Below are 25002 nucleotides of genomic sequence, written 5' to 3'. Positions count from 1 at the left end.
TGTCTTTTTTAATAAAAACTAACTTTTTATCTCTTTCTTTCTATACTCGAGGGTGTCTGAAATGTTGTTTGTTGGAGCTTGACTATCTTTTCCTTTTTTTTTCCGCGTTATATTCCGTTATCACTCTGTCTCATCCACAATCACCCCTTGATTAAACTGTTTCCCTGTTTTGCCGTGATGCTATCTATCTCTATACTACCGTTTGGCTGTGTTTTCCCATTTTCTTGGTCTTTATCTGATCTGCTGTTCCCTTCCTTTTTTTATGTTTCCTGATATTTCTTTTAAAAAATTTTAATCCCTTCTTCACCTTTTAAACCGTAACGTCACTCTCCCTCCCCGACCGACCTCCTCTTTGTCTGCTTTGTTTGTTTTTTTTCTCCCCCATAAAATGCTCCATTCTATTTTACGGGCTCGCTGCCTCTCCCCTCTTTCATCAACCTTTTTTTACTGTTTTGCTACTGCTTTCATCATCCTCCATCAATGCATCGCACCCACGACTTTTGTTGTTTGTTGTGTTGCTAATTACTCTGAAAACCCCCTGGACCACAACCCCATACTAATACTCACCCCTACCTCCTCACGCCCCTGTCTTCACCCGGGTCCTCATCTCCCCAGTTATCTTCAAGGAGGTGAACACGTGCAACCCTTCCACCATCACCGGGACGCTGTCCCGGATCTCCCTGGACGACGAGGACGACCCCAAGCTGATGGCCCACCAGGACGGAGGGGTGGGCCTCAACTTCAGCAGCCTGCCCGGCAACATCCCCCCTCCAAACCTCATCGTTCAGGTACTGCCGCTCCCGCCGCAGTCGTCGCTCAAGCCTCACAGCGGTTGATTTTATAGACGAAATATAGTGGTCTTACCCATTGCTGTTTTGCATGACATTCAGATGTGTATATTTTGTTGGCGGTAGACCTCACATATGCTTGAACACGTTTAATTATTTGTATATGACAAATTAAATAGGCTGTTACGTTAACTTTTTCGAAGGTTAGAAATGTTTTACGAATGGAAGAAACCACAGAAAATATGATATTATACTATTTCCATTGCTTTCTGTGGACAAACTGAATAAATTCTAATGCACCTGAAATTATCTTGTTCACTGAACAAGATATATTTATAATCTTACATGACCTTAATGTCTTAACGTCATTGTGTTGAAATAACAATATCAGTTCACCATGTGCCCATTGCTGAAGCCTCCGTTCTAATACAAGTCTGCCCTGTGGATCCAATCAGCCATCTGTTAATGCCCTCCCCCGGGCCTAGCGGTCCCACGTCACGACCAACACCCCCACCAGTTCAACCTCAAACCCCACATCCACTCAGAGTGATAGTGGCCCAAAGTGAAGGTTGCAATGGGTTTGGTGTGTTCAGCATTAAGACGGTGGATTCTGCCGATGCTACTTTCTGTCTCGGGGTTGCTCCTGCTGTGGCCTGGGCTGCAGCTGCTCATGTGCCTGCCTTACCTTGTACCCTCCAGGTGCCCCCTCTGGGAGGACTTAACGAGCTGAGCGAGACGCCCCTCAAGAAGGAGGTCAACGTGGAGCAGCAGCGACAGCAGGGGCAGCAGCGCGGAGGGGCCCCCGTCTACCTGTGCACCGAGAGTGGCCTGGGATGGGGCCGATCGCCCCCCTCGTCCAACTCGCCCCAGGACGGGAGCGTGGGGGGAGGAGGCTTAGCAGGAGGTGGGGGCATGATGGCAGGGGGAGAGGGGGACTACATGGTCTTGCCCCGGAGGACAGTCAGTCTCAAGCCGCCGGGGCCCGCCGGGATAGTGGGGCTGGGGCTGGGGGGCGAGGAGAAGCCCCTCAACATCGGGTTGGACGACCCCCCCTTCCCCCCGCCCCCTTCCCCGCTGACCCTGCACCCGGCCGAGAGCGAGGCCTACCCGGCCGACTTTGTGGCGCCCGGGCAGGGCGACATGAACCTGGCCATGAACCTCAACCACCGCTCCTACGGGACCATCAAGACCATGCCCGGCCACGGGAACATGCTGGCGCCGGGCGGCCCGATGGCGCACGCCCACCGGGGCCACGTGCAGCACGGCCACTCGCTGCAACTCAAGCCGGGCCAGAGGCCGTCCGTCAGGCAGATCTTGACGGGGGGCGGTGGCGGTGGCGGCGGTGGCGGCGGCGGCGGGGCGGAGAGGACCATGACCCTGCCGCGCAACCTGGGCAGCACCAACAACGCAAACACCAGCCACTCGGCCGGCTCCCTGGAGGTTGGTATGGAGGAAGAGAGGGTGTAGATGGGGGGCCGGGGGGGGGGGGGGGGGGGGGTAGTTAGGTCCATCAGGAATGTGCTGCGAGTGATCGGCGCGTGCGTGTGCGTGTGTGTGTGTGTGTGTGTGTGTGTGTGTGTGTGTGTGTGTGTGTGTGTGTTGGAGACGGGATCGGTGGAGGTGGCGTTGCAGCCGTTGGTGGGAGGTGTGGGGGGGTGCTGCAGCTGTCTCACCTGAGCCCCCCCCATTTGCTGTCTTCCTTTGGGTTTGAGTTATGGCTGAATGTGGCTCGGTAGCAGAGGAGCTAACCTTTTCACCCGCACATGCGGGTCATGTTGGCTGGACTGGAGAATGTGTCAGCATGTGCGGCAAGGGAGAACAGAGCTCGAAAAAACCTCATCGCCGCAGCGAACCTATGCAAGAGAGTTGAGCAACTTCTCAACTCCCCCGCATGCAAGAATCTTCTCCCAGAGACCCGCTTTATTTCCGCAGGTGGTGTGTGTGTGGCACCGGGTTATATAAAGCCCTGGTATAAGCACATAAGCTGATTGTTTTGGAAGATGTGTGATATTTTAGGAACAACGCAGGTTTGGTGGGGGTGCGCAGTGGCAGAATTAAAGGCTGAGCTGTGTTTATTGCTCAATGAGCCAATAACTGTGGCTCGATGGTTATTCTCCCTCTCAGTTTAAAAAATCCACATTCATTTAAGTTTGGGCCCTGGGTGTTCGTCTAGACCTGCATGTGGCTGATTGTGTTTGTGTGCGTCAGCGGTTGTTTGTGGTATTGAATGATTGGTTGTGTGTGTGTGTGTGTGTGTGTGTGTGTGTGTGTGTGTGTGTGGGGGGGATGTTTGCGCGATCCCCCTTAACCCTACAAGGTGGTGCAGCAGATGGACGGAGACGAGCGGAATCAGAGGAAACACCCCTGCTGAATCCTTTACACTGCGCCATAATTACACACAGACGTACACACACACACACACACACACACACACACACACAAACGTACACTCAAACACACACAGGCATAAAAACACACACTCACATGCATGTACACACACAGACACACTGTTGCGCACACACACACACACACACACACACACACACACACAGGCAAACACTTACACACAGATACAAGCAAACACACACCCACACACATACAGGCAAACATACCCTGCAGTCATAAACCTGCTGGCAGTAGCTCAGGAGGTAGAGCGGGTTGGCTGGTAACCTGAAGGTTGCTGGTTCGATCCCCGGCTTCTCCTAGCTGAGTGTCGAGGTGTCCTTGACAAGGCACCTAACCCTGAGGACGTCATAGAGGCAGGTGGGATCAGTAACCCTCTCCTCGAAATCTACTACTGAAGAAATTTACAAATGAATTTCATCGCTGGATCGACAATTGGGCCGGTCCAGCAACTCCCAGCGGCTAGCCGTGATAGGAGCATATAACTGTACTGTACTGGCATGCCCACAATATTTTTGAGTGAATCGTCAAAACATCTCTGTCTCACAGCAGAGCCTTGGAGTGCTGGTCACGAATAAGACGGAGCAATTCTTCGGGGGCTACCTGTAGCTCTGGCAATTTCCCAAAAAGCACAACAAGAGTAATTTCAACCCCCTGCTGTGAATAAGCTAGAGTTTGGAGATGGCGTCTGGCATACAACTGAGATGAATCTAAAGTGGTTGTAACGGACAAACCCCAACACACACACACACTGGGGCACACAAGGGAAAGGTTTAATGGATGGATTACTGAAATCCACTCAGTGTCGCCTCTACAGTGAGGGGAAGGGACATTTTGAGACTCGGAAGGAGGTCCCCTCCAATGTGTGAGCACAGCTCCCAGGGGATGATCTGCCTCCTGGCTTTAACCCCAGGAGGAGAGTGGATGGAGTGGTGTGATGTAGATGAGGGGTGAGGATTAGAGACCACATGCAGACCACACTGTCTTCTTGTGTTGTGAGTGACAGGTATTGATAGACACATAAGGCATCCATGATGTTCAACAGCGTGCCTCCCTTGGCTTTGTCATAATATTATTCGAATGGCAGTTTCATGCATTCCAACTACAATATTTGTAGAACAGCTATATTATTGGAAATTAAAACGAAATGCAAATCATTTTATCATGAAGATTGGATATTTAATACCGCTAAACTAACAAAAAAGGGTATATATATATATATTTGACAATAGAATATATATGAAAATACAATATATATTATGGGACTGACTGACCTGTCTGACTTCATTCTGGGTTGGGTATCTTTGTGGATACAGCTTTGAGTGCTGAAGGTAAAGGTTGTGTTGTGGTTGGTCAACTAACTCTAAAGGGTGTTGAACTTCTGAGCGTTGCAAATATCTGTCATAAAGAAATTATGCTAGGCTTCTTCATCGACTGAGCAGAAGCGAGAGAAGCAAGAAGAAGATGGGGATGTATGGTCCAAAGCATCAGATCATATTTGCGTTTTGGTATGGAGACATACATTTTAACAGAGATATGGGTTACGTAGCCAATGACTCCATTCCATTAATCCCTTACATTGTATACTGGTGTTGATGGAAAATAGTGGAGAGGGGAAAGAGACCTGGCAATATGAAAGAAGAGAACGAGAGGAGAGGGATGGCGTCTGATCAAGTGTTAAAACTATGTTCATAGGGAACCTTGGAATGTCCGATATAGGGCTGGTTTGTGTGTGTGTGTGTGTCCATGTGAGTTTGAGACTGAGTGTATGTGTGCATGGCTGCGACATTGGTTGGTCAAGCGGTCATTGATGCTATTCTTTTTCCCCTCGCCCCCCAATCCTCTTCCAGAGGAAGAGAGTACGGTACTCTGAGCTGGACTTTGAGGTAAGATTTGTCCCCGTGTTCTTTCCATCGGCCTGTCTCTGCTTTCGTCTGCTTTTGCCAAGACTTTTGAGTGACGCTTAGAGGAGCCAATAGCATTGCAACGCACCTTTCCTTGCGCTTATGTACCTCCTGCACTTAGAAGATTGAAACCCTGCCACAGATAGCTTCATGCAATGTTTCTTCAACTAAAATCCCTTCATACCATGGACAGCACCAAATTGAGTTTATACTGCCCCAAGAAACATGTCTACTAGAGATTATTGGGTTTGTTTTGTATTTGCTATATTTTATACAATCTGTGAAGAGGTTCTGGTTGAAAAAAACAACATGGTCAAGGACTAAGCGTGTCTGACTGGTTTATGGTATTTTGATTGACATGTTGTGGCTTTAGTGAGTTTGTTGATATGACTTCGGTGGATGTATATATGTGTGTGTGTGTGTGTGTGTGTGTGCGTGTGTGTGTGTTTGTGTCTGTGCAGGGGTGCGTGTGTGTGTGTGTGTCTCTGTGTGATTGTGCCCGCGTGTGTATGTTTTGGGCATTTACAATGAGCTTGAGTCTTCTGTGAATCTCCAGTCTTAAGCAAAACCAAAAGCCTTTTTTAGTACCCGACATAAACATTTGAAGATGCAAAATTTCTAAATTGAAATTATATTTATACTATCGTATAGACTGGAAATTCACTCTGTACTGTGGAGGAATCATTCATAGACAGTATGTGTGGTATCAACTGACTAACAGCGAGTATGGCTTATCAACTAGGCTTACCATCTAAGCTAATCCTTTGACCTCTCTGGCAGAACCAGAGCAAACACTGGATTTGAACCAGAAGGTTGACTCAAACAAAACCTAAAATCAACATATGGAAGGGCTCAGGCCCAGTTAGCTCAAATTCAAGCATGACGTGAATATGCAACACATGCCAAAAACACAACGCAAACCACAAAACACTACCTTCTGGAAAGTTCCCGGGACTCCCCACAGAAAGCGATATTCTGACATGGCAGTTTAATAGAAATATTGGATAAAATAATAGAATCGTGAACATGAAATAAACTGTGTGAAAGGTCTAACCACAGGAGAGGGTTCCCAACAGGCAGATGGGGGAGGGGGGAGATGTGAGTGGCCCCACTCTGAGGTAATTGCAGGCAGGCAGAGGCGCCAGAGCTGGCCCCTGTGTATCTGTGAGAGTGAGTGTTGGCATCTGGCCCTGGTGTTACTTTCAACCTTGCGGGCCCTTCTGACGATTAGCCGCCGCGCTACAGAGCGGCTCCGGCTCCGTCCATTAGAGCAGAGGAGGGCCACCGAAGTGACAGTGATAGATGCACTTTGGGCGATCTGAGAGTTCCTCGGCTAAGAGCAGGATAAAGTCCCCTCGGAAACAAACGGCCGGCCAGTGTTTGAGCCTTTTCACGCCAAAAACGGGGTATTATTATTTCCTCTTGTGTCTCTTTGAACATTAAGCTAGCTCCACCACAACAATAACAACACAACTAGCATCGCATGTGCCTGACATGCCTTCCACATTTCCATATTTTGTGTTTTGATGTCTTTTTTTTTTTTTAAACGTTCACTGCTCTTTTCACTGAAGTGACCTCCCTGGGTTGCATTGAGGAACCGAGTTCCCAAAGACTTAAGGGAGTGAGGGGGAGAAGATTATGAACAGGCCAGAGCCAGCAATCGATTGATCTGCTGCCTCCCCCCACCCCCCCACCCCCCCCACCCCCCCCACCTCTCCTTCTCTATACGCCATTTAAATAGTTGGAATCGCTGCAGTGCCTTGGCCGCCCCCCCCCCCCCTCCATCCTCGCCGCCCCCTGCCCTTCTACCCAACCTGCTCCCCCTTTCGCCGCCCCTCCCCTGTTGTCCTTTTTTGGGGGGAGGGATGGGTTGGGGGGGAGGTCTGTTCTGTTCATTATTTTTTGCTGTCCCTTCCTTTCCCTTCCAGAAAGTGATGCACACTCGCAAAAGACACTCTGAGCTGTACCACGAGCTCAACCACTCGTCCAAGTTCCACACCATAGACAGGTATAGCAGGGACCCGGCCGTGTCCGCCTTCAAGGTAAGACCCCCCCCCCCCCCCCCAACCCCGACAAAACAAAAACGATACCTTACCACAGGGAAGGTACACAACATTGCCCCCCCCCCCTTCTCCTAAACTGCCTTCACACCGACCCTTAAGTCAACCCCCCCCTCAAATCCCCCCCCCCCCCACCTTTGCACGTTGCCCCTCTGAGAGAGCTATAGCTGTCACATCGAGGCACACACACTCACATCCTTAAACCCAATACCGCAGCACACTATGCCGTAAGCCCTGTCTTTGTGGTGCTCGAGGAACAGTCAACCAATGAGATTCCCTTTTTTTACGAGACAGAGTCGTCACTCGCTGAATGTATCCCAGCCCCTCCGTTATACGTTATTGATTTTACCCTTTGGACTTATATGTCGGACGTAAATCGAAGCTTCCAGCTTCCCCCGTTTATTCGCTAACGTGATTCCTTTTTTTTTCCTTCGTTCTTTTAAGCATTCCCTTTTTTAATATGGCCCTTTTCCCCGCCGCCCCAGTTCCCAAATAAAGTCCAAGGCTGGCATATTTCTCTGTTTCACTTACTGCTGACATCCCGAATAAAACCGTCTGAGAGCGATGCTGTGTTTTATCCCAGCGGCTCATGATCCATCGTCTGCCGAGCATGCAGCGTATGTGGTTGCCGTGTTGCCGCGTCCCCCCCCCCCCCTCTTTTTATTCTCCGAGGCTTCGCCTTCCATTGTTGTCTCAGAACAATGTCAGAAAGACGAGGCACGGAAACCTCCAGTGGCTGCCGGATCCCCTCTAGGAAATTCATTTAAAAAAATCTTCTTCTTTTTTCAGACGATTTTTTCTCAAACATCTGCGTAAAGCGAAGTGAACTGCGAGGCTGATTTGGGCATGAGGAGGATACTGATATACCGTACATGCCCATGGGTTTATTCGCCTCCTCTGGCTCACCCGATGCTAAGCGCAGATGTTTAAGCAGGAGGGGAAACATAAAAAATCGACGAGACCCAAATTAATTGTTGAGAGAGATTCCGGGGAACGGAGCGGTGAATTAATGTGCTCGTGGACAGGAACGGAAGAATGGGAAGCACATCTTCTTTGCTTTTGCTTGTTTTTATTGGGTATATCAACACTGAGGAAGAGCATACAATTACTAGAGCCTTTACTTTGCACAATCGTCTGCCCTAACAGAAAGAGCTTTGTCATTGTGCCCCATTATTTTTTTTATACTTTTTCATCATTTACATTTTAAATGCTATTGTGTTATTGACCATTACGAACAAACACATGAAGGTGGACCCTACCGTATTCACCGTAACCTTGCGTTATTAACCCTCCTCCCCTCCACTTCCCTTTAATCCTTTACTTTCTACATGTGATGAATGGAGGGAAAGTTAGATTTCCATGACACGGCTCTTTATTATTACCCTGTCGAGAACATTTAGTCAACAGAGCTGTCACTTGACGGCTAATCCATCACGGACAGTTAATGAATTCTAAATCCTGCAATTTGACAGACTGCTTGCCCCACATTCCCCACCCTCATTCGCCAAATTACTTCACCCTAATTCAGCACTTACTTGATTTGTTTTCCCATGGGTGGATGCTGGGTTATTAAACCTCCATTTTATTCCTGTCTGTGTCTGTCCAGTCGGTCTCTTTGTCCTCTGGCGTTAACGTATTGTATTTGTGTAGTTGTAGGTAGGTGTGTGCGTGTATGTGTGTGTGTGTGTCTGTAGGTTTGTGTTACATCTCTACCTTGGTTTGTGTGTATAGATCTAGGTGTGTGTGTGCATGTGTGCAGTGCAGCAGTGTCTTTGAATCATCATTCCCTCATTTCATCATTATCCGGGGACACAAGAGTCCCTCTCTGCTCTCTGTTGATCTTCTTTGAGTGCTGATGAGGTACACCACGCACTCACACTGCACACGATCACCTGCCCACGCACACTAGCGTTGGTGCGCGCACACGACCAGGCTACCCCACACACCCATCACTGTCCTGTGATGGGTAGGCTATGCCCTGACATTGATTGGCCACACTGGTTCGCGTCTTATTTACAATAAATGCAGAGGAGAGACAAACACACACACTCACTCACTCACACACACACACACACACACACACAGACAAACCATATTTGGTCAGTTCCGAGTGCCTTCCCTCATTCTTTGATCACGATTTTTTCAGGGACATTGGCTTCCTTCCAATGCATTGCTGTCGCACAATCAGATGCAGTAGTCACTCGCTCACACCCACCCTCACTCACTGACTCACTCACTAACTCACTCACACACATACACAGAAACACATTCATTATTCCCACGTCCAAATTACCCCTACATATACTGTACATCGACTCAAATACACAAGGGAACTGAAGGATGGAGAGTATATTAGATATTGTATCGAACCAAATGGGTGGAATGATGGTATACTGCTATAGTACTGTGGCATAGTATGATGCAAGTAAAGGAGTCTTTGCACTTAATAAGGAGCAATTACAATGATAACACTATTAGAGTCAACCCTTTGACTGGATCCAGCTGCAGTTCAACTCAAATGCTGTTAACATCTCACTTTGACAATCGCCCTAGACACTGGGGTGATGGCTGGGTAGCCAGAGATGCTGACTATACTGCAATTATGCAGATGAGGAGAGACTGTGTGTGTGTGTGGGTGTGTGTACGTGTGTGTGACTGTGTCTGCACAATCTAAAATGCATGTATGTGTTTATGTTTGTGTGTGTGTGTAGGCATCTATAACTGTGTGTGTGTGTGTGTTTGTATGTGTGTATGCACATCAATAGTCTGTGTGTGTGTGTGTGTGTGTGCGTGTAGCTTTTCATCCACCCCCTCATCCCTACTCTCGTCTGAGTCTGTATTATTTGTGTTGGGCAATGCTTGTTTTACACTGTCTGTACATGATGCTGAATAAGAAATCAAAACGACTAAGTAGGCCTCGGAAATTCTTAATAAGTTTTGGAAATTACACATACTAACCAAGATATACTCCCTTCTCAGGCATGGGACAGAAATTGAACTGGAAATCTTTTTACTTTGCAGCCACATATGCATTACGTTCCAGTGGTAAACATTGTGATTGCTACTTCATTAGGAAAGAGACAATGAAAGTTCAGTAGAGTCTGGGCGAGTCACTCAGCTAATAAAGGGTCGTCCGGCACATTGTCCTCTACTTATGATAATACTATCAAAAAACCCTTCTTGTCTCATTCATCTCTTTAATCCCGCTACTTAAAGGCACCCAGTGCAACTTTCGAGGCTTAAAAATAAACATTCAATTTCGTCTTTTTTACACGTAGTAAGTTTCAATAACTCCATACCATTACATACCGACATTTAAGCAGCAAAGATGAGACGTCGTTGTGTGGTGAGAACTGATACAAAATCGATGACAACAACAATGCCGCCATTTTCTTTATTTTTTGTAACCTACAATAAATAAAGCAGGCTTCCAGTCAATGGAAAAATGGCTTCTCCCCACCGGCGATTGTTGTTGTTTCTATCAGTTCTCACCACACAACGACGTCTCATCTTTGCTCCTTGAATGTCGATATGTAATGGTATGGAGTTATTGAAACTTACTACGTGTAAAAAAGACTAGAAATTGAATGTTTATTTTTCATTGAATGTTTACATAAAGTTGCACTGGGTGCCTTTAACAGAACATAAAACATGCTAAAAAACTAAAACACTAATACCATTAAGACTCGTGCTAGGCAGTCCACTCTGAGAGTGGCTAAACAGAATTGAACACGTAACCCCCTCTAACCAAGTCTAACGAACTGCCACAGGTCCCCCCTCCCCCGCCGCCAAGACAAAGCTCCGAGCCATCGCTAACCAGCAGAATGTCGGTTGTTTACAAAGAAAGCCAACGTAAGCATGCTTAAACCCTGTCTAAATAACGTTCCCGGGAGTCATATTAACTGCCCTTTAAAGACGTGCTTCTAGATTGGATAATAATTTGCCACTGTGTCTGTGGACCTTTTGTTTGTTGTTTTTCGACACCTAGCAAAAGCTACCATTAGCCTGTGGTGTTGTTTTGTGTATTTTTTTTTATTCATTTAAAAACCCACTGACAGTGTCAAATTATCACAATATTCAATGTAGTCGCTCATCAGCCCAAAGCCAGTAGTGTGTGATTCATCACCCCATTGTGTCGTGACTGTATTTGAGAGTCTAATATTAGTCCCCCCTAGTGGCATTGTGGTGTAACAGACAATCCAATACACAGCACCCCTTATTTCAACTATCAAGGTGTGCCTATAGTCAACTCCCACACAATTCAAATGTGAAATAAATAAGTAATGGGAGTGCCATTTACAATTCCTCTTTTATGGATTGTTGTGTCAGGCTGGGTTTATGTGCCATGGTAAAATCTAAATATGCATTTAGCTAAACTCAGTTTTGCATTGTCTCGCTTCTTTAATCTTTTGCACCGGTTTCACCTTTTAGACAAATCATGACATTTTTGGTTATTGTTTGCGATGCCTCAATCAAAATAACCGCAACAAAGAAAATCATAAAATGAACCAAGTCATTAAAACGTCATTGACCTTAACAGCTTTATAATCACCTGATAAATGATTAACAAGCTCATTAAAACATAGCACAAAATGAGTCCAGCCACTGCGCACTCACAGGAGCTTTTCATGAGAGGCTCTAATTGGTCAATAACCACTCTAGAGCCATTTCAAAGGATTATAAGATCAGCAAAGAAGTGATCCGTTTCTCTTCGCTGGAAAGGTAGGATAATCGTGGCGACCCTTGAGGGGATGAGTGGATATCAGAGCATGTCTCCAAAAACACAAAGAAACGATACCCACACGTGCTAATATTATATCATTTCTCTCCGATAATTGCGGTGGATTTGGGATTGTCCTTTGGCATCAACCCCACGCAGCACGTGTCTAAACAGATAAAAAGCACCAAACTGAAGTTCTTCTCTCTCACGCTCGTCTCCCAAAACCAAATCAACTGTTTTTCTTCATCCACGCTCCTACGATATTTCAATTAGCTTTCACCGCACGGCCTTCCACACTGCTGCCAACCTTCCCCGTGTGTTGGTCATTCAGGAAGTTAGCCACTGCTGCTAATTTCTCCATTGTATAGCCTTCACACTGGCCCACCTGAGGGTGCAGCGGCAGTTAGCATTCTGAGGGATGATGAGGTGTCAACCCCGAAAGCCGAAACCCAGCGCTGTAGCAAAAACTGCAGGAAAATGGCATTATTTCCATTCCACTTGCGCTGTAATGGAGGCATTTTCCAAGGCAAAAGTCAGTGGGTGCTGATGGTTATGTTCTAGGCAGCAGGCAGGTGGCTGACCGACTATGTACAAGCGGCCGCTGTCTGCGCACTAACGCTAAAGGTTGAACACCCGCTTTCCCTTTTCCTCTGTTCACTCGCGCCTTCCCGCCGAGTCTGAAGGTTGCAAACCCACCAGCACCCCCAGCCATCCCCTCTACACAACCCTGTGTGTTGTTGTTGTTGACGTATCTATAGGATGCCCATGCATAATAGCCCGGCTGATTCATTTCTCAGTTCTGAAACGGCGTGTATTTTTTTTCCCCATCCACGGGCGCAGTCGTTGTCGACTGTTCTGATTAAATGAGGCGTGCGCTGCTCTCCTCTGTTGAAAGATAGCGGGGAATCGCACACGACGTAGCGTGATGGCGGGAAATAGACAAAGGAAATAAGTGCGCTAGTTAGGCCGTGATTTTGTGCCGCGCCGTAGCCGGGGAACGGACGCAGATGCGGCGCCGTCTCCATCACAGGAGCGATATTTTCCAATTCAACCCAAATAGCAGCAGGGGGCACATGTGTGTGAATCCTGTGATGAAATCCGGAGTCTATCAAGCTCTCTCTCTCTCTCTCTCTCTCTCTCTCTCTCTCTCTCTCTCTCTCTCTCTCTCTCTCTCTCTCTCTTCATGAGAACAGGCGGAGATAGTCCAAGATGACTCTCTTTCTCTCCATTATGTCTCAACCATAAAAGACGGGTGATACTGAAGGTGCCCTCTTTATGCAGTCACAGCTAAGATTAGTGAGTGTTATTGAATTCAGTCAAAGCTCTAAAGGCACTGAAGTGATATTTTTACCCAGGTATGATTTGATGGTGCCTTGTATGAAATGGATAGATATCATTTTAAATGGCAAAGGCCGATTGCTCATTGATTCTGGTTGAGCCCAGTGATTTCTCCACAGTTACACCCCCCCAGGTATAGTAATCCATTGTCTGGCATTAAGCTAAGAGGTTTCGGTTTCAAACGGACGCAATAAAACAACCTCTTTATCCACGCCCACTCTCGTGTCACTTCCTCTTCCCCTCTATTCGTCCCGACGCCGTGCGGTTTCTCTCTCACAACCCATTTACCAGTTCCGTTTTGGAGGCGTTGAATTAATCAGCTAATTAATTTCTCCCATTATCTTGTTTTTAATTATTTTCAAATCCCTGTCTCCCCCCCCACCTCGCCCCCTCCTCTCCACCTCGGGACCCGAGCGGGGTTGAGTTTAAAACCCATCGACTGTTTTCGTCGTCCTCTTTTACTCCCAAAATTACCCATGAATACCAAAGGCTTGTGCAGCGGCACACCGCTCGCTTGGGCTACTTCCGCCCGCTTCTATTAGCGGCTCCTAATGAGCAGACCGTTAGCCGCGGTGTGGCTGAACAAGGCTAAGGCTAGCTTCCTGTGTGCGGGAGGCACATTGCTAATTTAGCTCATTTGCCGGCCTCAGGCCAATTAGGGCGAGGGTGAAAAAGTCAGAGGCGCCATCCGGAATGTTCCGGGACGATGTGATGGGCCTTGTGGACCGTGCAGCGCCATCGAATGGCCGCTGCTGATTTGAGTCTTGATTGCTTGTTTGCTCGCAATGTGTTGCCCTAATTGAATTTATTTACCCTATATTCTCTCGATTTCAGTCTTTGAAGGGACTTAATTTATGCGGCACTTTTTTTGCACCCCAACAATCCAAGGAGTAATTTATGCTAAAGACCGTTATGCCCAATTAAGCAAGGCAAGGCAACCAACTCTTACTGTTTTTTCCAAGACAGACATGCTTGCTGTGTATCATCGTTGGTTGGACATTTTCACTGAAAGGAATGAAAAATCATCTAAAAGACGAGAGAGGGAGAGAGAGAACGGAAGGAAACGAGTGCAAAATCTAAACAAAGTTTAAGTACAAAACATTTCATAAAAAAAAAAGCTGTATTCATTATCTGGTATCCACTCAATCTGCTTCTGATTTCATGTCTGCTTCGCTTTATAAGTTCAATATTGCAGTTTTGTGAAATGTGTTTGTCTATTCATTGGTTTCTGTTTCTCCAGTTTTGTTTGTGTGGGACGCGATCACTCAATGTCTGTCCATCATGTGGATAACTTTTTCGTCCTTTCAAACTGTTGTTTTGTTTGATTTTATTTGTATCTTCTGTTTCTTCATTTGTTTTTTTTGTTTATTTGTTTTATCTTGTCGGCTGGCTGTCATGCATGCTTCTCACCACCACCACCACCACCACCACCACCCCAGTCTGAATGTAGCCAGACAATCACCAATACCATGGGCATCCAAGTCAACAAAGGTAAAACAAGTTAACACCCACCTACCCCTAAACACCCCCTATCCTCCCCTCATGCAAAAGCTCATGTGTCACCACACTAACCCTTGTCGTCCAGACTTATCATCGTCCGTTGACCGTTCTATGGTGAGGGGGCGGGGGGGGGTACTGTTTTGGAAGAGTGGCTACACTACAGAAAGCGGGGCACTCATTAGAACCAGCGCGCTTGCTGCCCGAAGGCAACAAAGCCTTCAGAGAGGCTGAAGATCATAGACATTACACTGGTAGCATCTATGCTGTTTTTAACCTAGCCACTCACCCATACATTTCCCCATGGATGATTTATTTTCTTTAGCTGCTGCAAGCTGATGATGTCGTTGGCGATGATGATGATGAGGATGAGGATATGTTGGCTGCCGAATAGGAAGGGGATTATCTTTCGACGGTTGAATGGCTTTGGTCAAGATGCTAATGAAGAGACTGTCAAAACATGTAGTGTAAAGCATTAAGTGCTGTGCAATGCATATGTTTGGACTAAAGCTGTTAATGGGGGGAAAACCAGACAATGAACTCTGACTCTGCGTGAACATGATCGTTGGCCGGTTCAACATTTCCATTCACTTGGAATTGTGGTCATACAAGAAGAGACAAAAGGGCTTCGATGTTACAGCCTCTGTATGGTACTCTCAACACTAGCACGATGGACTATATGAATGTTGCTCGACATCTGAACGCAGAACAGCTACAGTATTCAATGTGCACTCAATATTGTTGACCCTCGGTTAATGAACTCTTTCTTCTCGTTTCTTTTATAAACTGTGCTGAAGAGGGTTGTTTGCGAATAGGTGTGTGTGTGTGTGTGTGTGTGTGTGTGTGTGTGTGTGTGTGTGTGTGTGTGTGTGAGTGTGAGTGTGAGAGAGAGAGAGAGAGACGAAACAAGACCAAAGGGGAGCAGTGTGTAAGCACAGAGCAACAACTGCCCCGGTCCACCTTGAAAGGTGTGTGTGTGCGTGGGCCGACGCTAATGTTTTTGGGCTGGACTTTGTCAGTGCCTGTTTCCACCGAACCCCTACAAACCCCACACCCCATTCCCTCTCTTTTTCCCTCCCCTTTTCTTTATTTTCTTTTTCTATTCTGTCTCCTTCTCTCTCGTCTTCCCCGCACTTCCATGCCACGCCGTCGCTTCCCTCCCCTTCAATCACGACAGAGGAGGAAAAAACCATGGAGCATTTGGTCTACCGGAGGTGAAAAGATCTCGTCGAGTGTAAGTAGAAGGCAAGAGAGAGAGAGAGAGGGAGAGAGAGAATGGGACGGCAGAGGCGAGAGGGAAAGAAGGAGGAAGGAAGACAGATTTGAGACGCGGCGAAAGGAGCCAAACGCAGGAGAGGTCGGAGAGAGAGAAAGAAAAGGAGGGGAGACGTAGGGGGAGATAAGGGGGTTGGTGTGGGCAGGTGGGGGGGGAGCTGAAGAAGGACATAGATGGCGGGAATAAGCGAAGGGAGATCGACACGCACTGGAGGCAGAATCGCGTTAGTCCGGGCTCCCAGGGATAAAGTTGGGCTTAACTGCAGCATTACCCACATTCCTGCATTTACAAAATGTTCCTTCGCCAGCATTTAGCATGCAAATTGGCACCCCGAATATGCCCTTTGTATTCATTTTACCAACTGTCTGCAAGCGCCTTGTGCAGAATGAGGATTGTGCAGATATTGCCACCTACTGGCGGACGGAAGAACTCCTGTCACGAAGTTGGGCTCACATGCATTGTGTGTGGGTGTGCGTGCACGTGCGGGCATGTGTGTGTGTGTGTGTGTGTGTGTGTGCATGAATGTGGATGACGGCAGTGATATAGAGCTGTGAATGTCTCAATGGGACTGGATGAGGGTGTAGCTTCATGAGGAGCGGCTATGAGGAGAGGGAGAGAAAGGAAGGAGAAACAAGGTGAATCACGTTGACATGCCGTAGATGTAGGAGGTGGAGGCGGGAGAGAGACATGCTCGCTGTTCCCTCTCCGCCTGAACGTACACATATATACCTATAGCTCACATCTGAACCCCGGCATTCTGTGTGTTGTATCTGGGGATATCTCTCCATTTCAGAGCTGTAGGTAAAGGTTATGTTAGCCAGGATATGATATGCTGAAAAGTACTCCCCTGGTTATTTCCAGATGACCTATACATATATCCAAATAGTTTACCAGTAATTGGCTCCATCATTGCTCCGCAAAATGGAAAAGGTCTTGTCTAATTCATAATGTGGAAAATGGTATTTTATTGCTCTACGCCCCATACATCGAGCCAAATAGATATTTACTGGTCTGTGAACTTATTAGTATTAGCATATTAGCATAACCTCTAATAAGCTTTTCACTCAACATATATTTCACACGCTTGAATGGCTCGCCACCCCGAAAGACCGAAATCAGTGATCACAGAGAGCTCGGTTCAAGAGCTTGCAAGCCATTTCAATCAATTTCAGATCCCCTTGATTGGGAGGATTGGGAGATGAAGGGATAGCAGATGTGTCTTGTATCCCTTTTCCATCCATTTCAATGATGGAAGAAAGGAATTGGTTCATGTTATGAAGGAGGGCATGATATCCTTGCAGGCTAGGGTCCTTAATACAGTCAGTGGTTCCACTGCAAAGCCAAAGTTTTTGGTTTGATCCTAGATGTAGCAGTGTATCCTACGGCAAGACGCCTTGCCTTAATGTCCCTGCATCTGTATTGACTTGAGTCACATTTCATTGTGTGTCAATCAATCACATGAATAATGGAATACATAGCGGGGGGTTGCATGGTTTTGCCTGCAAGTATATGCATAGAATAGTATACGCTTAGCATATTTGTAGCATGCTATTCTGGTATATAGAGTGTTTTGGTTTTAAGACAAAGCAATATAGCTATCTATAGATTGGTTCAAGTATGTTGTCTCCGGTCCGTGGTAATGTGCCTAATGGGATACTATGGGATGAATATTTTAAACCACATAAAACCAGACTCGTAATGATTGGGTTTATCCATCTCAAAAACTATTTCCTCTGTGGCCCAAAATAAGTAATTATCCCGTTTATGAGTCCATTTAACTTCCTCTTCCACTGCAGAGAACAGGTAATAATAAACACGTATTGTCCCGACTCTCTCTCTCTCTCTCTCTCTCTCTCTCTCTCTCTCTCTCTCTCTCTCTCTCTCTTTCTCTCTCTCTCTCTCTCTCTCTCTCTCTCTCTCTCTCTCTCTCTCTCTCTTTACTCTCTCTGTCTCTCTCTCCCCTCCCTTTCCCCTAACAGGACAAGTCGACCCCAGACGACCAGCACTCCTGGGACAGCTTCAAGACCATGACCCCCGAGCTGTGCATCGTCCCTGGGGAACAGAAGGACCGCATGGAGCTGCACAACAAGACATGGGACTCTTCCTCCGCTAACACACCAGACTCATCCGAAGGAGATTTTCAGACTGAAGTGTGAAAAACAACACACATATACATATACACACACCCGCAAGCAAACTAGGACACACACACATAAAACACAAACGTACACACTCCCTCAGAATCCGAGATTGGACTTAAAAGGGCAAACTAAAGTGAACAAGTACAAACCACTGGGCGCACACAACACACGTATGAACACGCACACACACACACACACACACACACACACACACATACACACACACACACACACACACACACACACACACACACACACACACACACACACACACACACACACACACACACACACACTTTTACAGACTCTGCTCCAAATCTCCTGCGATGTGTTCTATTAGATTGCTTACTGTAATTGTTTACGGCTGCACTGGACTGACATGGAGGTAAACTGTTCTATTCTATATTTTCACAAAGACTATCAAAAATGAAAGAACAGGGGCTTGAAGCAAGTACAGACACACTTTTTGAGAAAAATAGAAGACCTTTAAGAAAATCCAACAAAACAACCACAGAAAAAAAAAGACCCTATGGACGATGAACGGTTTCTGAAAAATAATGTCTTGATTTTATTCTAGAGAAGATGAAGAAGAAAAAAAAGGAAAATCTCTTTCACCTGTTTAATGATTTTGAAAAAGTTGAAAAAAGAAAAGAATATTTCTGCACCGTTAAGTTCTTTTTATAGAAAGGAAAAAAAAAATCTCACTGCTGTTTTCACACCGTTAGTCCCCCTAGGCCCCCCCGTCATCTTCTGTTTTCTTTCCCAGTGTAATGGAGGATGCAAGCACTCTTTTTTTTTTTACTGTACGTTTCTCTCTATAGATGGTTCCGGAGAGTTGGTCGGGGTTGAAGGGAAAAAAAGAGTTGTTTAATGATATGTGCCATTCCTCTGCTACGTCTTCTCTTCTCCGTCTGCAATGTAATCTTGTTTTCCCCTTCTTTGTATTTTCTATGATTTAGATATGAGATGTCCTCCCTAACGTTAAACTGTTGAGGAAAATTATATCAAAAGTCAAACAGGATCAACAAAGAACCCTTTCTGCACAATTATGTTCTACGGTCTTAATTGTACAAGAATAATCAATTTATTTTGGGATTGCTTTGGTTCGTCTGGCTTTTTGCTTGCTTTGCCTTTTTTTGGATTCCTTTATTAGGGTTTATCCCTTGTGAAAACCAAACCAATATTCCACATATACACACAGCTCATCTTTGTGAGCTTGCCTGAGGTCCTGTGTGCGTTGCATGTTGCTCCGTCCCGATTGGAAAACAACAAGAACAAATATTGCCCACTTGACACTCTCTCACCCTCTCACACACACTCCCTGGGAATATTTCCATTCGGAAGAATGCAACATTGGAATCGATGTTGGAAAAAACGCCAGAGATACTTTCCCATCGTGGGCTGTTTGCTGTGCCATTCAAGAGTCTGCAAAACTCGCCTCATATTTTCTCCATGACTCCCTCCTTCCCACATACAGGCCTGATACACAGGCATCAATACCCTGCTCAGAGCCAGGTATCGACTGGTTTGCCAGCCCGCTCATCCCCTGTAGTTACTAAGGAAATGACCTAGTGCCCTCCAGACTGCCTGCTGTGACGTGGCAGCCTACGCTCTCTTGCCATTTGCGATCAAGAGCAACTGCTGCGGTGGAGGGGAAAGACGTGCACAAAGAGACGCAGACGGCAGAGGCTGTGCTCTGACCATCGTGTCCTCTGGAGTTCTGCCCCCGCCCCCCCCCTCCTCCCCCATTGGTCCTTGTTTTATCCACCATTGACGTGTTCCAATCTGCCCCCCCCCCCCCCTAAATAGAAGAAGAAAAACAGATAATATCAAATGTTAATGTGACATTGCATTAATACATATGGGCTTAATATATGGTGAGGGGGCGCTGACAGACAGCCATACAGACAGTCGAGGACGGATCGTGATGACGTCATTCAGGCAGAAAGAGACAAAGTGGGATCCTAAAGGATGAGACAAGTAGCCAATCAGAAGGGATGTTAAATTAAGCAGTGAGGCTGGGGGAGTCAGGGGGGGAGGGGCAGACAGGGGGGAGTCAAGTGCCAGGGGGAGCCTGATGGAAAGATATTTTTACCTGACATTTTTAGATTGCAGTCTCCCAAAAAACAAATGGAAGGTCTAGTTCTTTGCCGTGGAAACATTAGCATATTACTCATGCAAAACACCAGCAGAGAGGGGAGAGGGTCAGAGTGCACCATGAACGCAGTAGATGGCCCGATAACTTCCCTCCATGTCTTTTTACACAGCCTTCCAATTAGCCGAACGTTAGTGGGCAGATAGATGATAGCACAGTGTAGGAGAGAACGGCAGACTTAAAGGGGGGGGGGGGGGGGGGGTGGCAAGTAAATCAAAAGAGGGGCAGCAGTGGATGCAGATCAAGAGAGGGAGAGTGGAAAACAGTAATTACCAAGGGGATGGCGATTTGTCCTGACATTTTCAGACACAACCCTCAAACCATCTGTTTAAAGATCCCTAATGTGGTAACGCAGCGCAGTGCAGATGGCAAGACAAGAGCACAGTCCTAGCTAACCTTTGCAAGCTAATCGGCGATACGCAGAGAAAAAATAACCACCTACCCTCCCTCCCTCCCTCGCGGAAGAGAGAGGGAGGGAGGGTAGATGGATAGATCTGGGGCCCCCAAGTCGTTGTGTTTTTCCGGGTTCACATTCACCTTGCTCTCCGCGAGGTCACGCTTGGTCTCTACATGGTCTCCAGACATCTGGACCAGAGCCTGTTGACACCATCTCCCATGTACAACCTTGTGAGAAGGGTGTGTTGGCTCAGCGATCTTCCACTTCGAGTCAATCTGGACCGCAGCGGCAACTGCACTATTAACGAGTTGCAAAGGACGATTCAGGAGTCTCATCTTCAATCTGAAAAATGTGTCTGATAATTATTTTCAAATATTATTGTGATCATTATTATTACTATTATGATTCCGCTGCTAGTGTTTTTCCGTCACGATTCATTCATGCTTGTCGGGGGATTTCTCTGTTGTATTCTCAAAGGAAGGTGAGTGCTATGGTTTATTTTTGTTAGGGTCTGAAGCTGTTTGGAAGTTCACATCCACTGTGAAGTATTAACCAAGCGGCATCACGCAACAATCTTGTCCTTGATCTACTTGTTCTAAGCTTTGCCCTTTGAGTGTCTTTTGGAAAGTTCAAAGAGCCTGCAGTATCATTCATGTCACACCAACACACAATGAACTGCGCATTTCAAAGTTTTGAACAACTATGCACACAGGCTTATTAACACACGAGTACAGCAAAAGCATCCGGTCCCCTCTTTAATTCATTTGGAGTATTGCTTCAAGAGAAATTCTCCCTTAACCCTCTATCTTTCTCTCTCTCCCTCCCCTCCTCCTGCTCTCATTCTCCTGTTTTATTTTATAAATATCTGTATAATTATAGAAAAAGTAGTCCTCTGATGTTTTCATAGTGTCTTTTTTATATGAAAAATAAATTTTCAAATGATAAGCGTCTCGCACTATATGTGCATTGCACACGGACATCGGACATCGTTTTGTACCACTGCGGTACAAAACCGTATGCTTCCGGAAAAGCACTGAAGCTTAGCTGTGACCAGGCCACGCCGGTCTCTTCGAAACAACCAACAGCGGAAAGCATGTCCGTTCGAACAGAGTGCTGCGTTAAGGGATCGGGTCCACTTTAAGCCACGTCCATGCCGGCAGTAATCTTCCTACCGATTTAAGTATCTATTTGTTTCTAATGATATGTTATCTAAGATGACTGTCTGCACACAAAAATGGTTTTAAAAAGCACAAACAGCAGGGATGGAAGAATAAAACATTGGATAGGACGTTGTACAGCATGCATGGCTGAAGCCGGCGGCACGAGATCGCCCCTCCAGGGAGGGATACTGCAGATGATGAAGTGCGGACTTAACCGTCCTTACTGGTTGCTCCAGGGAACGGCAGCGGGGGCATAAACAAGGGCAGGGTTAAGAGAGGCGAGGGCACTGAGGAACAAGGAAGAGATCAGGGTTGACCTCCACCCTGATCCCCACCACCCCCGCCCCCAACCATCCACCCAAGAGAAATAACGGCACGGTGACATTGTCAAAGTTATGGACGGAGTTGTTGTTTCTTGTTTGTTGTGGTCATTACTGTGGCCATGCAGGAGTCATGGTGGCCAAATTTTACTTAAGGTAATTAAGCTGGGGTTCTGGTACTTCAACACCAGTGGACCTTCGGAGAGGAGGTGGAGTCCTGCTGGCAGTCTATACAGTAATGTACAGTAGACGTGTGGAGGCAGTGAATATAGCATACGTTAGCCTGCATGCATACGCAGCATGGGAATCGAGATGGGGTAAAAGAGGCTCATAAGCGTTTTACTGCAGCAGACAACGTCACCTGCTCCTGTTGTCTCTATTCAAAGTGGCCATCCTTAAGATGATCGTATAATGTGCTGTTATGGTGGTGAGTTCATGCTGGGCTATATAACCATCGGCGTTCATTACATTCTGCTGTTTTATGGGAAAGTGGGCAATGAGTGCAGGAGGGAGAGGCAGAAGGGTAAATAAAAAGTGAGAAAGTGCGTCGCCACATTTTTTGGTCCCTGATTATTTGAGGAAAATGCACTGCCTAAACCACTCGAGAACATATGTATTTCCTGCATTAGGAGGTAGAGAGACAACTCTGTTTCCTTTCAAAGGAATTAAGCAGAAAGTGGCATCACATTTGTATGATGCCTGAAACATTAAGAGGCTGAATACAGTGAGATTCAAAGGCAAGCACTCTGTGTTGGAAATGTCAAAATATAAAATGTTGGCATGGAATTTGAAAGTCTGACAGATTTGTAGAAAAAGGACGGAACTGAACCACGATTGTTTTGCCTCAACTCACAATAGGTTTTGAGTGTTGGGTGTAAGCATGCGTGACGGCAGCAGTGCCAACAGACATACAGGGGCCTTCTGCTCTCTGGGACTTGGAACAGTGAAAACCCATCGCTTTTGACATTCATGGTGTGTCTTGTCTCCTTAGTGGCTGACATGCTCTCAGACGGTATGGAAGACACGACTATCGAACGGAGGGGACCGGTAAAGCATGGGCACCGAGGAATTCAGTGCTTTGCTGAATAAACCGGTGAGAGTGGTTGGAGTAACACTTAAATAGAGAAGAAGCATTTCATGAGAACAACCCTGGCCTGTCCTTGTCTTTTGAACCCCCTCAGGGACTGCATACGCGTGGGCACTAGAGTGCCGCGTATCCTCCCCACACTCAAACAATCAAGCCCACATGCCACAATTTGCAGAAATGTTGTCAGTGGCGTAGATGTGCCTGTACACGGTCAAATGACTGAAGGGTGATGCGGGGGGTTGCTGGGCGGGGCTGGGGTGTAGTCTCAGCCCTTACCGCTGTGGTACCTCGGCTGTCGGCCCATCCAGCTTCATGCCAGAATTGCAGCAATGGGCTCATGCTCTTTTGGAAAACAGGAGCAAACAGACTGGCTGGTCCAGTGAGATTGCCCTTACACAATGGCCATTGGTGGAGCCTTCCAAAATGCACTAATGCCATCCCCCTAATCCAAATTCTGGCCACGGCGTCGGACTGAATAGGGGAGCCGACGGGGGAGGAGTGGGATGAGCGATGAGGGGGGGTTGGGGGTTGACAATTTGGCCGGAATATCATCCTGGGTTGTGTGGAGGTTTCATTGTGTCGTCTGTTGGCTCCTCCGAGCCGTACCCGGCGAAGCATTCTTCAAATGTCATGGCACCCTGCATTTAGTGGCCATCGGATCGCCTCTCACCACTGCCAGGTGATCCTGCAGGGATCCACCATGGGATACAGGTATGGGGGGGTGATGACAGATGCTGAGCTGCAACAGACAGCCAATCATCTCAAAATCCAACCCTAATGATAAAAAATAAAAAAAACTACGACAAGCCAGGGAATGACATGGGTTCCAGGCAGATTGAGCCCCCCAGGCTGTTTTGTCTTCTTTTTTTTTTTCCTCTAGCGAAATCTTGGACACAGGAGACTTATTTTCTGACAGGGGAAGCGGAGGAGTCGCGACGTCCCCCATCGGTTGCCGGGGGTTAATGAGACAGCCCACCCGGTCGATCTGCTGGCTTCTAGAGCTGGTGCCTGACAACGGCCAGCAGCAGTGGCAGGGGCGATGTCGGTGGAGAGAGGAGCTTCAAGTGAGAGACCCCCGTTCGCCTCTCGTTCCCTCTCCCACTGTCACCATGGCAAACACGCTCACGCAGGCGTGTGTGCCTTCATGCGTGTGTTGATGCGGAAGGTAGGAGGATGTAACAGGATTGGGAAAAACTTGATGCCATTGATTAAGGCAGCCTATTAGTGATGTGACCGAGCAGGCATCTTGACCTTGCAACACAAGTGCGTGCAACGGAAATGAACTTCTGTGGCAGGGTATCCATGTTGAACCGAAAAAGGATGTAATGTATATAATCCATATATGCGTGTGTGTGTTTGACTGTGTGTTCCATGGCCTTCCGTCATGCTTTCCTTTCCAGGTATTCTGGCCAAAGTACTTAACCGGAGAAGAAAAAGCAAGGCCCTTAGTCGTTGCTCTTCAGATAACGCAGTAATCAGATAAAACCCTACGAGTCATCTCTAATGCACCGTCCAGTTATGTTTCGGCTCTCGAGATGAGGTACCGCGTGTTGCAGTCTCGGAGCTGCACTACAACGACGACGTGGATAGAAGCGAGATGCGTTCAGGGACCCTGATGGTTTCCCCTCGGTGGCTGGGGAACATTTTTTGATCCCTTTCAAAGAGCCACTTCACAAATGGCCGAGACTAGACAGGAATAGATGCATCTCATCTCTTGTATTCAACCTACCTCCTCCTCACCTCCCTCCTCTTCCAA

At 46.9% G+C, this 25002-nt stretch overlaps 1 protein-coding gene across 1 annotated transcript in view; it reads left to right on the top strand.

The window, feature by feature from the left end:
* adgrb2 (adhesion G protein-coupled receptor B2) overlaps positions 1 to 21624 on the top strand; it is a 177774-nt gene extending 156150 nt beyond the window's left edge. The window contains 6 exon segments of the mRNA XM_060043059.1: positions 616 to 788; positions 1488 to 2228; positions 5042 to 5077; positions 7024 to 7137; positions 15888 to 15944; positions 17966 to 21624. Of these exon segments, the coding sequence (XP_059899042.1) occupies positions 616 to 788; positions 1488 to 2228; positions 5042 to 5077; positions 7024 to 7137; positions 15888 to 15944; positions 17966 to 18142 (1298 nt within the window). The 3' untranslated portion in view covers positions 18143 to 21624.
* The last annotated feature ends 3378 nt before the right edge of the window (positions 21625 to 25002 follow it).

The sequence above is a fragment of the Gadus macrocephalus genome, chromosome 22 (genome assembly GCF_031168955.1).
Source record: "Gadus macrocephalus chromosome 22, ASM3116895v1".
NCBI lineage: Eukaryota > Metazoa > Chordata > Actinopteri > Gadiformes > Gadidae > Gadus > Gadus macrocephalus.
The sequence above is the reverse complement of the archived record's forward strand: the minus strand, read 5'-3'. Positions and strand labels throughout refer to the sequence as shown.